The 18,330-nt window shown below is 40.8% G+C and overlaps 1 protein-coding gene across 7 annotated transcripts in view; it reads left to right on the forward strand.

Moving 5' to 3' along the window:
* The window catches only part of SERHL2 (serine hydrolase like 2), a 111,091-nt gene that overhangs the window by 44,148 nt on the left and 48,613 nt on the right, over positions 1-18,330 (forward strand). For all 7 annotated transcript variants that reach the window (XM_075856583.1, XM_075856585.1, XM_075856581.1 and 4 more), the window contains 2 exons: positions 8,249-8,386; positions 14,376-14,489. In XM_075856583.1, coding sequence (XP_075712698.1) covers positions 8,249-8,386; positions 14,376-14,489 — 252 coding nt within the window. The remainder of the gene's footprint in view (positions 1-8,248; positions 8,387-14,375; positions 14,490-18,330) is intronic.

Consider the following 18,330-nt stretch of genomic DNA (forward strand, 5'->3'; position numbering starts at 1 on the left):
TTGGGGTGTGTTTCTTCATTTTCATGTTCGCTTTACAAAGAAATCGGTCTTCAAACAAATACTTTTATGAAAAAAGTGTTTTTTTGGTTTTTTTCACCTGCTATGCATTAAATTTAGCAAAAAACTGTGGGGTCAAAGTACGCACTACACCCCTAGATAAATACCTTAAGGGGTCTAGTTTTCTAAATGGGGTCGTTTATGGGGAGTTTCTATCGCTCTGGCAGCTCAAAACCTCTCCAAATGTACAGTGGGGCCTAAAACATTTTCAAGCAAAATATGAGTCCTGAAAGCCTCCGGGTGCTCCCTCCCTTTCGGGCCCTGTCGTGTGTCCAAGCAATGCATTAGGGTCACAATCGGGGCATTTTTGAAAACAGGAGAAACAGGGTGATAGATTTTGGGGTGTGTTTCTTAATTCTCATGGTCACTTTACACAGAAATCGGTCTTCAAAGTGATACTTTTATGAAAAAAGTGAAATTAAATTTTATTACGCCTGCTTTGCATGAATTCTTACAAAAAAACTGTGGGGTCAAAATACTTACAACACCCCTTAATAAATACCTTAAGGGGTGTAGTTTTCAAAATGGGGTCACTTGTGGGGGTTTCCACCATTCTGACAGCTATGAGCCTCTGAAAACCTGGCTTGGTGCAGGAAAACAAAATGTACTTCAAAATGTATAAAATTATTACTAAATTTGTAAGTCTTCCAAATTGCTCAAAAAAAAAAATTTTTTTTTCAAAAGTGCTGCCAAAATAGAGTAAAGAGATGGAAATATATATTTAATTAAAAAAATTGTGCAGTATGTGTGTACATATGTGACATATTGCAGTTAAAAATAGGGAAAAATGATCATTTTTACAAAATTTCTTCAATTTCTCTATTTTTTTTATTAATTTCCGCAAATCGTATCAGTCTACTTTTACCACTAAAATAAAGTACAACATGTGACGAAAAAACAATGTCAGAATTACTTGGATATTCAAAACTTTCACAGAGTTATTCTCTAATAAAGTCAGACATACCAGATTTGACAAATCTGGCTTGGTCATTAAGTGACAAACAGGCCCGGTCATTAAGGAGTTAAACACATTTACCCATGTTGTTCTAGGTATTTTCCTAGGTTTTGGTACATTGTTCCAGGAGGCAAAACCATGAAAGGGGGGAATAAATAGAACATTAGGTGGCCAGCCTAATGAGAAAGAACGGAATACGAAGTATACACACAGAAGTCTTGCCAGTCCAGGGAAACGCATGCACCATAACAGAGGTTACAAACATAATATCCGTTGCAAACATAAAAATTTCACTTCTCTGCACTTAGGCCTTATTCACACGAATGTCTGCGTTTTGCATGCGCAAAAACGCTGTTGTTTTGCGTGTTGCAATTCCGTGTGTCATCAGTAAGCGCTGCGTGATTTTCACGCATATGCCATCCTTATGACACGCGGTTTTGATGTTTAGAAAAAATGAAGGAAGTGCTTTTATGTTTTCCTTCATTTCTTTATTACTGTTGCGCGAATCACGCGTGACACACGGAAGTGCTTCCGTGTGCTGCGCATGATTTTCACGCACCCATTGACTTCAATGGGTGCGTGATGCGCGAAAAACGCCCAAGTATAGGATATGTCGTGAGTTTTACGCAGCGGACACACGTTGCGTGAAAATCCCGAAATGTCTGAACGGCCCCATTGACTAACATAGGTCTGTGCGATTTTCACGCCCGTAATACGGACGTTAAACATGTTCGTGTGAATAAGGTCTTAGGATGCAGCTTTTTTTTTTTTTAACTGCATTGAGAACCATAGCTTTTTTTTTTAAGCTATATGAAGGCCGCTTGTTTGTCGGAAAAGTTTTAGGTTTTTACAAGCACTATTTTGGGGTGCATACAACGTAACTTTTTTTTTTTTTTTTTTTTTTTTTTTAAGGGTGAGCAAAAATATTCATTTGTTTTAACGTTGTTCACCGTGCGGTTTTAATTTTATTGTATGGGTATTATTACTGTCCGTGTTAGTAGCCACTTAGATGCTGTGGTTGCTATTTACTATTTATTTATTTATCATTCATGTATGTCATCGCGACCGCAGCATCTGAAGCGTTGAAAAGAGGTTGGGCGGCCCCCTCCGACAGCTCAACCGGTGCCCCCACCTTGCGATCGGGGAGAGCGGTGGTTGTCATGGCAGCCCAGGGGCCTAATTCAAGGCCCCCAGGGTTGCCTTTTGTCTGTCTCTGTTAATCGGTTTCTCTGGCACGGCCTGTGAAAATGACAATATACTGCAATACATTAGTATTGCAGTATATTGTACCAGCGATCTAACGATCGAAAAATAAACAAAATTGGTATCGCTGCATCCGTAAAAGTCTAAACTATTACAATATACCATTATTTAACTCGCACCGTAAATACAGTATAAACTAAAAAATGTAAACCGCCAATATCGCTATTTTTTTGGTCACCTTAGCGTGCAAATTTTTTTTAAATAAAAAGTGATCACATTTGTACGTACAAAAAATTGGTACCAATAAAAACTACAGCTATGTCCGCAAAAAATAAGCCCTCACACCACTCAATCCACGAAAAAATAAAGTTATAGCTCTCAGAATATGAAACAAAACTATTTTTTTTTTTACGGTTGTTTTTTTATACAGTTCTAATCTATAAAAAAAACTATGAATTTGGTATCACCGTAATCGTATTGAGCCGCAGTGTAAAGTTAAGTTGATGTTTTTACTGCAAGGTGAAAGCCGCAAAATAATTTTTTTTCAGTTTCCCAGTACATTATATGATACGTTACATGGTGCCATTAGAAAACAATAAGCCCTCACACTGCTCTATTGACGGAAAAATAAAGTTATGGCTCTTGGAACACGGGGAGTGAAAAATAAAAAAATTAAAAATGGCGCGGTCTTTAACCCCTTCCCGACATCCGCTGTACATGTACGGCGCCGTCGGGAGGTGCTTCTCGCAAAGCGCAGTACAGTTACGGCGCGATGATGGTGCGGGCTCAGAAGCAGAGCCGGCACCATCACCGCGGGGTGACAGCTGTATTATACAGCTGGCACCCTCCTGTAACTGCCAGGACCGGAGCTATTCTCCGATCCGGCTGATTAACCCCTCAGATGCTGCGCTCAATAGTTTTTCACCCGACCGGCAACCCAGTGATGCAATCGCTGGGTTGCTGTGGCAATCGGACGCCAGAAAATGGCGTCTGAGTCTGCCTTGTACGGGAGCCGATGAGGACCCGCCTGCGGCGCGTCCTCATAGGCTTGCTGTCGGTGAATAACTGACAGCGCTAATACACTGCACTACGTATGTAGTGCAGTGTATTAGAGTAGCGATCGGGGCATCAGGCCCTCAAGTCCCCTAGTGGGACAAGTCAAAAAAGTAAAAAAAAGTTAATAAAAATGTGGTAAAACAATAAAAACACACATTTAAAATAAAAATAAAGCTAAACTGACTTTTTTCCCATAGTAAGTTTTATTATGGGGAAAAACCGTAACAATTAAAAAAACTATACATAATTGGTATCGCCACGTCCGTAACGAGCCAAACTACAAAACTATTATGTCATTTATCCCGCACGGTGAACGCCGTAAAAAAAAAACATGAAAAACAACGCCAGAATCTTTGTTTTTAGGTCACATCTCCTTCTAAAAAATGCTATAAAAAGTGATCAAAAAGTCACATTTACTCCAAAATACTACTAATAAAAACGACAATCCGTCCCGCAAAAAATAATCCCTGACACCGCTTTGTGCACGCAAAAATACAAAAGTTATGGATCTTAGAATATTGCGACACAGAAAACAAATGATTTTATTGTGAAAAAGCTGCAATACATAAAAAAAACTATAAATTTGGTATCGCCGTAATCGTATCGACCCGCAGAATAAAGCGAACATGTAATTTAGGGCACACTGTGGATGCCGAAAAAAAAACCCAATAAAAAACTATTCCAGAATTGCTTGATTTTGGTAATTTCCTTGACCAAAAAATGAAATAAAAAGTGATCAAAAAGTCGTATTTGTTCTAAAATGGTACCAATAAAATCTACAGCCGGTCTCGCAAAAAACAAGCCCGCACACCGCTCAATCTACTGAAAAATAAAAAAGTTATGGCACTAGTAATGCGGTGATGAAAAAACATCTCAATGCGCAGGCCGGAGGGGAACATTCCTTCAGTTTCAGGGCCCTAGTATTTAGGAACTAGGAAAGGGAAGGGACATAGCACATCCGCTAGAAGCGAGGGCCCCCGTATTATACCAGCGCAAAACTTTCCCAGTAATATTTCCCAAACTACGAAGGAGAAAAAGTCCCCAAAAGGTGCAGAGCGTTACAAAGGGGGATAAGAAAGAAAACCGTTTATCAGTGTGACACCGGCCTGCGCATAATGGATTGCTTCACATCGTAACACACATCTATGGATAATTGTATTATTTAACCCATTATTATACCCTCTTATTATGCCCTGATGTTCTCCGCACAGATTACATATACTCTGATGTACTCCGCACAGATTACATATGCCACCACATTATAAACGGAAATACCAGCAAAACCCCAAACAGAACTATTACCAAGCAAAATCCATGCTCAAAATGGCGGTCTTTTCCTTCTTAGCCCTACAGTGTGCCCAAACAGCAATTTATGGCCACAAGTAAGGCATTACCATACCCGGGAGAAGCCGCTTAACAATTTATGGGGTAAGATTCTCTAGGGGCACAACATCTTGTGCGGTGAATGGGCAGATCAGTGGAAAAATTGCAATTTTCACTTTGCACCATCCACTGCGTATTCATTTCTGAAAAACACCTGTGGAGTCTAAATTCTCACTACACCCCTTGATAAATGCCTTTAGGGGTGTAGTTTCTAAAACGGGGTCACTTTTGTTTGGTACATCAGTGGTTTTGCAAATGCAACATGGCGTCCGTAAACCATTCCAGCAAAATCTACGCTCCAAAAGATAAATACCGCTCCTTTTCTTCTGAATGCTCCCATATACGTAAACAGCTGATTATAACCACATATGGGGTGTTACCGTACTCGGGAGAAATTACTTTACAAATGTTGGGGTGCTTTTTCTCCTCTATTCCTTGTAAAAATGAAAAATGTTGATCTAAAACTACATCTTGCTGGGAAAAAAAATTATTTTTCATTTTCATGGCTTAATTCTAATAAATTCAGCAAAAAACCTTTGGGATCAAAATTTTCACTATGCCCCTAGATTCCTCAGGGGGTGCAGTTTCCCAAATGGAGTAACTTTTGGGGTGTTTCCACTGTACTATTACTACAGGGGCTCAACAAATGTGACATGGCGCCCAGAAACCATTCCAAAATCCAAATGTTGCTAGTTCCATTCTGAGCCCTACCGTGTGTCCAAACAGATGTTTATTACCATATGTGGGGTATTGTTTTACTCGGGAAAAGTTGCTTTACAAATTTTACGGTGCTTCTTCTCCTTCAGTCCTTGTGGAAATGAAAAAAAAATACCTAAACCTACATTTTCTTTGAAAAAATGTAGATTTTCATTTTTACGGCCTACTTCCAATAAGTTCTGTAAAACACCTGTGGGGATACCCCTAGATAATTTCCTCATGGGGTGTAGTTTCCAAAATGGGGTCACTTGTTGGGGGTTTCCATTGTTTTGTCCCCTCAGGGGTTTTGCAAATGTGACATGGCCTCCCCAAACCATTCCTGCTAAATTTGAGTTCCAAAAGCCAAATGGCACTCTTTCCCTTCTCAGCCTCGCCGTGTGTCCAAACAGTTGTTTATGACCACATGTGGGGTATTGTTTTACTCGGGAGAAATTTCTTTACAAATTTTATGGTGCTTTTTCTCCTTTTAGTCCTTGTGGAAATGAAAAAAAAATTTGCTAAACCTACATTTTATTTAAAAAAATTTAGATTTTCATTTTCACAGCCTACTTCCAAAAATTTCTGCAAGAAACCTGTGGGGTCAAAATGCTCACTATACCCCTAGATAATTTCCTCAAGGGGTATAGTTTCCAAAATGGCGCTCTCCAAGAGCCAAATGGCGCTCTTTCCATTCTAAGCCTCGCCGTGTGTCCAAACAACCGTTTATTACCACATGTGGGGTATTGTTTTACTCGGGAGAAATTGCTCTACAAATTTTGTGGTGCTTTTTCTACTTTACTTCTTTTGGAAATGAAAAAAAATTAGCTAAACCTACATTTTATTTGATAAAATGTAGATTTTCATTTTCATGGCCTAGTTCCAAAATTTTTTGCAAAAAAACTGTCTGGTCAAAATGCTTGCTACACCCTTAAATAAATTCCTCGAGGGGTGTAGTTTCCCAAATGGGGTCACTTTTTGGGGGTTTCCACTGTTTTAGTTCCACAAGACCTGTTCAAAGCTTACATGGTGCCTAAAATATATTCTAATAAAAAGGAGGCCCAAATTCCACCAGGTGCTCCTTTGCTTCTGAGGCCGGTGCTTCAGTCCAGTAGCACACTAAAGCCACATGTGGGATATTTCCTAAAACTGCAGAACCTGGGCAATAAATATTGAGTTGCATTTCTTGGGTAAAACCTTCTGTGGTACAAAAAAATGGATTCAAAATGAATTTCTGGAAAAAAATAATGAACTTTGTAAATTTCACCTCTACTTTGCCTTAATTCCTGCGCAATGTCTAAAGGGTTAAGAAACTTTCTAAATGCTGTTTTGAATACTTTGAGGGGTGCAGTTTTTAAAATGGGATGACTTATTGGCGGTTTCTAATATCTCAGGACCTCAAAGCCACTTCACAACTGAACTGGCCCCTGTAAAAATAGCATTTTGAAATTTTCTTGAAAATGTGAGAAATTGCTGCTAAAGTTCTAAGCCTTTTAACGTCCTAGAAAAATAAAATGATGTTCAAAAAATGATGCCAATCTAAAGTAGACATATGGGGGATGTTAGTTAGCAACATTTTTGTGTGGTATAACTGCCTGTCTTACAAGCAGATACATTTAAATTGAGAAAAATGCAAATTTTTGAAATTTTTCGCAAAATTTTGGTGTTTTTCACAATTAAATACTGAATGTATCGGGCAAATTTTGCCAGTAACATTAAGTCCAATGTGTCACGAGAAAACCATCTCAGAATCGCTTGGATAGGTAAAAGCATTTTGGAGTTATTACCACATAAAGTGAAACATGTCAGATTTGAAAAATGAGGGTCTGTCAGGAAGGTCAAAAGTGGCCAAAGAGGGAAGGGGTTAAGGGACATTAACTTTTTTTTATACTATTATGTACTGCAACATGTCTATTTTCATCCAATGGAAGTAAACAATGAAGGTTCCTATTAAATCACTGCAAGTAGAAATCTTAGAGGCTATGTTACCACATTATAAGTGGCCTATCTTCTACATAATATGATCAGCGCTATAATGTAGATTACAGCAGTGTTTTTTTATTTAGAAAAACGATCATTTTTGACGGAGTTATGCCCTATTTTAGTTTTATGCTAATGAGTTTCTTCATGAACAACTTGGCGTGTTTTACTATGACCAAGTGGGCGTTGTGGAGAGAAGTGTATGACGCTGACCAATCAGTAACCAATCAGCGTCATACACTTCTCTCCATTCATTTACACAGCACGTAGTGATCTTACTAGATCACTATGTGCAGCCACATACACACACATTAACGTTACTCAAGTGTCCTGACAGTGAATATACATCACTACCAACCAGGACGTGATGTCTATTCACAATCCTGACACTTCGTTGACGTTTGTGTGATTTACAGCACAGGAAGCGTAATCTCGCGAGATTACGCTGTAAATGACACAGCCCAGCGTGATCTCGATGTGCCACTGATTGGTCAGCGTCATACACTTCTCTCCAACGCCCACTTGGTCAAAAAGTAAAACACACCCAGTTGGGCATTAACGAACTCATTAGCATAAAGCTAAAATAGGTCATAACTCTGTCAATAATTATTGTTTTTCTAAATAAAAAACACTGCTGTAATCGACATTATAGCGCCGATCATATTATGTAGAAGATAGGCCACTTATAATGTGGTGACAGAGCCTCTTTAAACTGTGAGGTATTGAAAGTATATGGGAAATTGTAAAACTTTTATTAAACATGGAATAACCTGGGTTTGCAGAAACTGTAATACACCTTTTATCTTTAAAGGAGAAACGTCTACATTCATCAGCCATGATACTCTATTGTGATGATCTGTGACAAGCTTCTCTTCTAATTACTCTGTGGTGATCTCTATATTATTTCCTGTCTTATTCCAGAACTGAGGTTTAAAGTTCCATGGGGATACCTAGCAGCCAAAGCTTGGGGTTCATCAAAAGGGCGACCTGTTATGTGTCTACATGGTTGGTTGGATAATGCCAACACTTTTGACAGACTTATACCATTGCTTCCTCAAGGTGGGTTCAGAAGTTTCATGTGCCTGATATATCTTAAAGGTCTATTCCCATCTTCTGATGATATGGCATATTGCTAAAATATGCCATAACATTCTGATTGGTGGGGGTCCCATCTCTCGTTAGAATATGCCATAACATTCTCATTGGTGTGAATCCCGTCTCCGATGCCCCCACCAATTCTGAAAATGAAGGGATTATGGTCACTTTGACATTTAACCTGCACATCAGTACTGGCTACACTTCTCCATTCAAGTAAATGAGGCTGTACTGCAGTTTCCTTCACAGTGGGTGGCTTACAGTGCCGTTAGTGAAAAATGGCTGCAGTAGCCACAGTGCTTAGCTATGTTTGTGCCACCCTTCTCTTTAGGAATTGCGGAAGTCCCAGCAGTTGGACCCTCACCGAGTGTTGCAGCCTCTTCATTCTGTGGGTCAGTGATGACATAGCCTAGAGATTTGGTGGGAAAACCCTTTTTTAATTCACAAATAACGTTTATTGTACGACAACAGAATAACTTACATTGCATCAGGAAATGTCAACAACCTGTCAACCAATAGTACTAAAGAGTTCAGTGCGTGTTGGCATGAGAAATTGATCCTTTTTCTCTAGTAAGATTGAGGATTTCTCTGCCGAAGGTGGTGATAAGCACATTTTCCTGAAAAGACTCAGGAGAGGAGCCTTCCATTCCTTCCGGCAAGCCGATAAATCGAATAGTTAAAGCGCCGCAATCTGTTCTCCTGATCATCCAGGTGCTGATGTAATCTGGTGAGGCCTTGTTCTATGTCCCCAAGACGTCTAGTGAGTGGAGGGGCCTGGTCCTCCAGCGTACTGACTCTGTTTTCAACCTCTGTCACTCTTTCTCTAGTATGTTGCGCATCTTGGTGTAAGAGGGAAATATCCACTTTAATCTCCACGATGCGTGTGGTTAGGGTGGACTGGCACATATGTATAGCCACCAGAACTTTCAATGTGTCCAGATTAGAGTCCGATGCGGTAGAGGCTGGCTGGTTTGAATCCACCGGAGACGGATCAATAGGCTGCAGAGAGGAGGATGGAGCTGTCAAGCGTGGGCGGTATTGGTCGAGCTTGCCAGCCAATTTAGTTTACGATAATGGAGGCGCCATTGCAGGATTTGAAGTGGCTGTAAATTAATGCTTATGGGACACCACAAAGAAGTACAGACAATGTGGAGACCCAAGGGGGCCATTAGTAAAGTTTGGGAGTCAGAGAAATTTGATGCACTGGGTGTTTGCAGGTGACCCACAAACAGCACTGGCATGGAGTCTTGGCAACCGGGTAACAGTCAGGAAAGTAGCTTAGGCGGTAAATGTTCATACAAAGCCACCGAGCGTGTCAAACAATAACACAAGCAGGTCTAGCAGGCAGGACGTTGCACGGTCGTTCTATAGGTGGATATGAGCCCCGAGTCACCGCACACAGCGGCCTAGAGGCTGCAGGGTATCAACGCCTCACCGGACATCCAGCGCCCGGACAGGCCGTTATTGAGGGAAGCTTTAAAAGGGATGCTATATTGCACAAGTCTATCAGGACTGTGTGGTCTTATGACAGCTGTCTAGTCGGGCACAAAAGAGATTGCGCTCACCTCAGTAGTACTGCAGAGTGGTCCTGAGGTTCCAAGATGGCTGTAAGCTTGCAGGGTGGTATAACCCTGTTGAGGCCGAAATCCAAGATGTCGGCCGCAACTTTAAAAGCTATTATTTATATAATACAAGCTGTCCCACGTTGAATACAGGGTGCAGGGGGACCACAGCTACTGACACTGGAGCGCTATGCGGCCCGGAAGCGCACGGCGGACGTTCAAAATTTAGGCCGCGGCTTCAGGCCTCGTATTAGGCTGCAACCCAAAAATGCGGCTAAAACGCCTGGGACTAGTGCCAAAGCACCCGTCGTGCGGGAAATCCCTTTTAAAGGATGTCCATCTAAGCTGTCAATTTTATATTGTGCCTGCTATGTTGCAAGGGAAAGAGTAGACCTACTGTAAGCAAATGTAAAGTTTCAACTATTAAGACAAACTGCCATATAAATTGTCTTTTAAATTATCTTTTAAATTACCTTTTTATTATTGGCAGAATCCATATAATTTTGTGGGGTTTTTTTTTTTTTTTTTTTTTTGTGGTTTTGTGACTTCGAGGACTCCTGTCAACTTTACTAAATACTTGTATTCCCTGTGAAATGTAAATTCTGGTGCATAATTTCTTATAATTCTGCATTGTGTTATTCCTCATAGAAATTTATGAATACATTAACAAAAGGGTGTTACCATTCCCCTCTTCAAAGGGGTGTGCTCCTGCACAGTCTCACTATGTCAGCACTGATTGGACGTTGTCAGTCTGTGTAGGGACACACTCCCAACTGGTAACACCCAGTATTCAATTTATGAATACCTTTCTAGGAGGAATAACAGAGGAACAGTACAATGTAGAGTTATAAGAACACGTTCTTCAGAATTGTTATTTTATGGGTAATACAATTACTTACTAAAACAGACCTGTCTGGAAAGGTGACAGGTCCTCTTTATCTTTTTTTGTAACTTTTAATTTTTAGTACCATTAGGGAACTTTAAAGGGAAACTGTCACGTTGAACTTGTTGTCCGATCTGCTAGCAGCATGTTATAGAACATGAGGAGCTGAGCAGTTTGATATATAGTTTTGTGCAAAATGATTCAGGATCGCCTCCAATTTATTGATTTAAATTCCTTCTTCCTTTGGGCTTAAAGAGTTCAGTGGGTGGTCTCAAACATTAATTGACCGCTTTCCCTGTATACGTACAAAATAGCTTCCAATCACTGAGTAGGTCCACCCACTGGACTCTTAAAGGGATTGTCCGACGACAGAAAATGTTCCTAATAGGTTAGGAAATGTAAAATGGAGACCCTTACTAATATACTTTCAAAACTGCAAGTTTATCCAGATTTCCCCTCCCTGTGATGAAGGGACTGGCTGCTTTCTCAGTTCATTAGCTAAGCCAGCCTTTTCTCTACCACAGCTAATAGACAGTAGCTTTATGTCTAGTCTGCAAGTGTTCCTTTTACTCACACTCTCATTATCCGTTTTCTCACTTCCCCCTCTCCCCATGACTGTCAGCACGGAGCTATCTGCTTTCACTGTGAGCCATCTTTATTATTATTGCTATGTACGGCTCACACAGATCGCTCCGTGCTGACAGTAAAGAGATGGAAGTGATATAAAAGGTAATAAGGATAGCAGGAGGCGAAAGAACGCTTGCAGACTAGACCTAGAGCTACTGTCGGCTGTGACTAGGAAGGGTCTGGCTCAGCTAATGAACTGAGCCAGAAAGCCAGCCCCTTCATTACATCACTGACACACAGAGATTGGTGTGGGCTAAGGGGAGACGCTCCACCTTAGGGACCACATGACTCGTCAGGGAAATCTGCATGTCCTTGGAGTTTTGAAAGTTAAAGGGGTTTTCCCATCAGGGACATTTATGACCTATCCACAGGATATCCAAGAAAAAATGGGGTGAAGCAGCACAGGTCCCGAGCACCAGAGGCGGTGACACGATGTCGAAATGGGTTTAACCAGATCCTATATATTGCAATCCTCAATGAATAATGGTGTAGACAGCAGCACGCATCTCCAGGAGTAGAGTCAAAAAGGTAGAATTTTATTGTCAAAGCATCAGCATAAAGCAAGCAATGTTTTGACCCATAGTGCGTGAAGGGTCTTTCTCAAGGCTTGAGAAAGACCCCTCACTTACTATGGGTCGAATCGTTGCCTGCTTTATGCTGATACTTTGACAATAAAATTCTACCTTTTTGACTCTACTCCTGGAGATGTGTGCTGCTGTCTGCACCATTATTCTTTAATGATATCCACAGGATATAAAACGGCGCTGCTAATAAGAGGAAGTTATAAATGAACGGTGTTCATAAATTAAATTTAATAATAATTTGAGAGCAGGCGAAGGATGGGGAATGGAAAAGGGGAAGAGAAGGAGATAGGTTTGGAAAAGTGGTATCGAGAAGACCGGCTGGGGGGATACAAGGGGGAGTTGGGGGGAAGGGAATGTTTGGTTGGACATAAATAATTGGGTCTGTGGAAATTTGCTTATACACTGTATGAGAAAGTACAATGACCTGTAAAAATGTGAAGTTTGTTGAATAAAATTGAACTGATTAAAAAAAAAAAATTAATAATAATTTACAAATAGGTCAGCTACGCGCTTCAACGCCGAGCAGGCGTCTTCATCAGTTTTCCTTCTATTTGCTTGTATTTTGGCAACAACCTATGTTGCATTTTATGGACCAGGCAGCAGCTCTATTCCCGCTTTTTATCTGCATTTTCTCAGTGTTGTACCTGCCAGTATGAACACACTCTAAGGTGAGCGCAATTTGTTCTCTCCTGTCCTTACTAAATCTCCAGGGTAATTTGCACTGTGGCGCCGTGTTTTGTTTTCTCTCTATTAGTTTATCCACAGGATATGTCAGATCAATGCGGGTCCCACCACTGGGACCCGCACCTGTCTCTCGAACTGCAAAACCACAAAAAAGGCCATACTTACTAGGTGGGTGGGTGGGTGAAAACCCGTTCCCAGCAGGACGCAGACAGGTCAAAAAATGCTGCAGAAGGAGGGTGCATTAAATAGTGATGGCCACTCCCACTAGTCTTGAGGGGAGTGGCAATATCTCTTGAACTGGGTCCCTAAACCCCGTTCTACCTTTTTCTGCTGTAGTTGCCTCCCGGCCACTCAGCGAGCTACGCGGTTTCCGTAAGTCTAATTGAACTGAATGTCACGGTAACAGCTAAGCTCGCATGCTGCACTGCTTCCGTAACTGCCATTCACTACTATGGAAGTTACGAAAACCATGTAGCTCAGTGAGCTACGCTGTTTTCGTACTCCCGACCATATAGTCAGGAGGTAGCAGGGAGGCATCTGCAGCAGACTGTGGTTTAGGGGGCCTCGTTCTAGAGATTGGTGTGAATCCTAGAGGTGGGACCCGCATCTATCTGACATTTGACATATCCTGTGGATATGTTATAAACGTCCCTGATGGGAAAACCCAGATTCTTATCCAGTTAGAAACATTTTCTGTAATCTTACAACCCCTTTAAGGGTCCAGTGGGTGTACCTACTCAGTGATTGGAAGCTGTTTTGTTTGCATACTCATACAGGGAAAGCTGTCAATCGATGTTGGAGACCAGCCACTGAACTCTTTAAGCCCAAAGGGAGAAGGGATTTAAAGGGGTTTTCCAGGAAAATGCCCTGTTTTCCCATTCGCGTCACTGGTCACGTGACGCCAACCCCCTGTGAAATTTACATTTATGCACCGCATGTCAATTTACGCGCATAAAAAATTTGCGTATAAATGGGATTTCTTGAAAACTCATTTACTTTGCTGGTACTGTATTAGGCTGCGTTCACATCTGCGTCAGGACTCCGTTCCGACATTCCGCATTATTGATTCAGTCAAAACTACGGAAACCATTGCCGCCGGATCCCTCACCATTGAAGTCAATGGTGATGGAAACGGAAACCTCTGGTTTCCGTTTGTCAGTCAGGGCTCCGTTCCGACGAAAAGCTCTGACAGAATGGAGCCCTGTCGCAGATGTTAATGCAGCCTTAGTCTGCGGATTTGCTGCATGAAAATATGCGGTGACAAACCCGCACGTAATACACACTGTGTGTATTCAGCATTAGGGTTGTTGGGCAGTGTATGTCTAGCAACCAGACTGTCAAACATGACTCAACTGATTGGCTTTGGGCTGGATTGGCAATGAGATGTGATATTCGAAAGAAAAAAACAAAGTTTGGCAGCAGTCTCAACATGCAGTCTCCAAGCTCGGCTGCAATATTTTTCGAAGTATGGATTGGGCTGGAAAACATCTTTTGAGTTCTTGTATTCAATTTTATTAATAGAAATACTGCGTTAAACACATTTCCATGAATTTATATGTATTTTGTTGGGGTATAAACCATAGCATTAAATCCATTTATTAAATATTTTGCAGAATATTACTATGTAGCCCTGGATTTCTCAGGACATGGACAAACCTCTCATTTGCCTGAAGGAATAAGGTATCAACATCTGGACTATGTGACCGACATACATAGGGTGGTAGCATGTAAGTTCAGCTTGAAGCATTTTTATGACCTGTGCTTGGGATAGCTTTAGGCTTACTGTTGGAGATTTATTAAAATGAGTACAAATGTTTAAGGAGTGCAAGTATTTATTAACTAAAAAAAAAGTACATTTTGTGTTACCTTTTGTTTTCATTCATTAAAGAGGAGCTCAATACAAAAGTAAAGTTTTGGTCATGGTAAACCTCACATTTGCGATTTCCCCCCCCCCTCCCCCATCACGATTTTATGTCTGGCTGTAAGGGTGCCTATACACCTTTCGATTAATGCATACTATTCGTGGATATCTCGTTTGTGCAATTGGTCTCCAAGCAATTCAACTCTGAGTGTTCACATGTGGGAATTCCTCGATATTGTGCTGAAATTGTTATCATAGTCGCATTGTACAAAGGCGGGAATTGAGACGATCGTAAGAGACTATCTAAATTAGTCGAATCGTGCGCATTATCGGCAGGTGTAAAGGTACCTTAACCCCTTAAAGGGAAGGTGTCACGGAAATTTTTTTTTTATGTTTTTACTTTTAGTATGTTATTAAAATACATTTTATTTATTTGTGTTTTTGTGTTTTACTTTTTTCTTTCTTCTGTCTTTTACTTCTCTATGGTGGCTGCCATTTTTTTTTTCATCTCTGTATGTGACGATTAACGACACATACAGAGATGGAATACGGCACATACATCCCCACAGTGAATGCGAACGGGAGCCGTTCCATTCACTATAGCGTATGCTGTCTGTGTGGGAACGGCGCATGCGCCGCTCCCACACAGTCCAAAAGGAAGGTCTGCGGCCGTCTGCGGCCGAGCGACATCCGGTGCCATTTTCATGTGGACCGGAAGCCGCGGCCGGACAGTAAGATGACTACTTCCGGTCGCGGCTTCTGTCCATATGTTCAGCAGCAAGCACTAGGAGCGGAGGGAGCGGCGGCAGGATCATGTAAGTTATGTTTGTGTATGTTCGTGTTTTACTGTGTGATTACCACTGTGTCTAAGCCTACTACACTGTGCATTCGCTCAAAAAATGGCGGCACACAGTGTAGGAGGTTTGAACATTCAACCCCCTCCTTTCTCCTTGCACTAGCCAGGATAAAGGAGGGGGATTGTTTGAGCACACTAGAGCGAGTGTGTCTTCTCCAATTTTGCAGCATAAAGCAATGAGGTTGCTTTACCACATGCCAATGCTGCAATTTTGGGAATTGCTCCCTCTAGTGACCAGCACATGGAAATGTTATAAATTAGAATCTAATTTATAATATTTCCTGACTTGTGGAAAAAAAATAAACATTTAGAACAATGTGTAATCATGTATATACTAACTTTTTAACTAAAAAAATTAATAAAAAATTCTAGCGAAACACATTCTCTTCGCATCCACTTTTGGACCAAATGAAAGAGCCTCATTTTTTAAATCTGACGTGTCACTTTATGTGGTAATAACTCCGGAATGCTTTTTCCTATCCAAGCGATTCTGAGATTGTTTTCTCGTAACATATTGTACTTTGTTAGTCGATAAATTCAATTTTTTTTTTGTGAAAAACTCCACCATTTAGAGAAAATGTGCAAAAATTAGCATTTTCTAAATTCACATGCATCTGCTTGTAAGACAGATAGTAATACCACACAAAATAGTGACTAGTTAACATTTCCCATATGTCTACTTTATGTTTGCATCATTTTTTTGAACATCCTTTTATTTTTCTAGGATGTTACAAGGCTTATAAGTTTAGCAGCAATTTCTCAAGTTTTCAAGAAAATTTCTAAAGGCTATTTTTTTAGGGAACAGTTCAGATCTGAAGTAGCTTTGAGGGCCTTATATATTAGCAACCCCCATAAATCACCCCATTTTAAAAACTGTACCCCTTAAAGTATTCAAAACCTCATTTAGAAAGTTTCTTAACCTTTTATGCGTTTCACAGGAATTAAAGCAAAGTGGAAGGGAAATTTGCAAATTTCATTTTTTATGCAGAAATTCCATTTTAATCCATTTTTCCTGTAATACTGAAGGTTTTTACCAGAGAAACACAACTGAATATTTATTGCCCTGATTCTGCAGTTTTTAGAAATATCCCACATGTGGCTCTAGTGTGCGACGGGCCTGAAACAAAGGCCCCAGAAGCAAAGGAACACTTAGTGGATTTTTCGGCCTTCCTTTTCTTAAAGGGAATGTGTTGCCAGCAAAACATGATTTTTTTTTTTTTTAGTTAGACAATTAGTGTATAGGTGATTAAACATTGTTCTAATTTTTTATTTTTTTTCACGAGTCAGGAAATATTATAAATTGGATTCAATTGGATTCTAATTTATAATATTTCCCATTGCTGGTCACTAGATGGAGCCATTCCAAAAATTGCAGCATTGCATGTGGTAAAGCAACCACATTGCTTTATGCTGCAAAATTGGGTAAAAAGCCCTCGCTCTAGTGAGCTCTCAGCATCCCCCCCTCCTTTATCCTGGCTAGTGCCGGGATAAACGAGGGGATTGAACGGTCTAACCTCCTACACTGTGTGTCGCCATTTTTTGAGCTAACACACAGTGTAGTAGGTTTACATACAGTAGTAAACACACACAAACACGAACATACATAGAAATCTCTTACCTGCTCCTGCCGCCGTGGCTCCCTCCGGCCCGTCCGCTCCGTCTGCTGCCGCTGGTCCAAGTGCACAAGTCCGGAAGCCGCAATCTTACTGTCCGGCCGCGACTTCCGGTCCACAGGAAAATGGCGCCGGACGGCGCGCATTTCAAATTGGACTGTGTGGGAGCGGCGCATGCGCCGTTCCCACACAGACGGCGTACACAGAAGTGGATGGAACGGGCCCCGTTCGCAGTCCTTATGGGACTGGAGCTGCCGTATTCCATGTCTGTATGTGTCGTTAATCGACACATACAGAAATGGAAAAAAAATTAATCCAAACGTTTTTAATAAAGCACTAACATCTTTAACATATTAAAAAAAAATTGTGGTAACACTGTTCCTTTAAATTATATTTCATGCACCATGTCAGGTTAGAAGAGGTCTTGTGGTTCAAAAACAAAGGAAACCCCCCAAAAGTGACTCCATTTGGGAAACTACACCCCTAGAGGAATTCATGTAGGGGTGTAATGATTATTTTGACCACACAGGTATTTCATAGATTTCTTTAGAATTGGGCAGTGAAAATGAAAAATTACATTTTTTCCAATAAGATGTAGGTCTACCTCAGAATTTTTAATTTTTTCATCAAGAATGCTGAAATCTAGTATAGGTACAGTCCGTTCACGGCGAGTAAAGAAAGATAGCTGGTTTGTTATGGAAACCCGGTGTAAAACAAAAATGACCGGGTTGTTATGGGAACGTGGTGTAAATCTGTGCGTGTGTCTGTGAGGCTAAGAATGAAGAACATGCAAGCTTCTATTGGCTAATACAGGTCATCTAATTTTATATGGAGGAGGACCCTTGATGTGGAAGCCAGTGGTGCCATATTTAATTTTGTATGCGTTTTTTTTGTGAACGTGTCGAATGGTAGACCCTAGAGATGAAACCCGGGGAAAAACCTTTGAAGGCGCTTGAGTTACTTATGTGCCAAATTTGGGGTAGATTGGTCCAGTCGTTTGGCCGTGCATAAAGGACAGACAACAGAAATTCATTTTTATATGTATAAAGATAAAGGAGAAAAAGCACCCCTGCATTGGTAAAGCAATTTTTTTAGAGTACCATAATACACCATATGTGGTCATAAACGGCAGTTTAGGCACAAGTAAAGTTCAGAAGGGAAGAAGCGGCATTTGGAGCGCAGATTTTGCTGGATGTCGCATTTGCAAAGCCCTTTAGGTACCAGTACAGTGGAAGCCA

This window comes from Rhinoderma darwinii, chromosome 3, assembly GCF_050947455.1.
Source record: "Rhinoderma darwinii isolate aRhiDar2 chromosome 3, aRhiDar2.hap1, whole genome shotgun sequence".
Classification (NCBI taxonomy): Eukaryota; Metazoa; Chordata; class Amphibia; order Anura; family Rhinodermatidae; genus Rhinoderma; species Rhinoderma darwinii.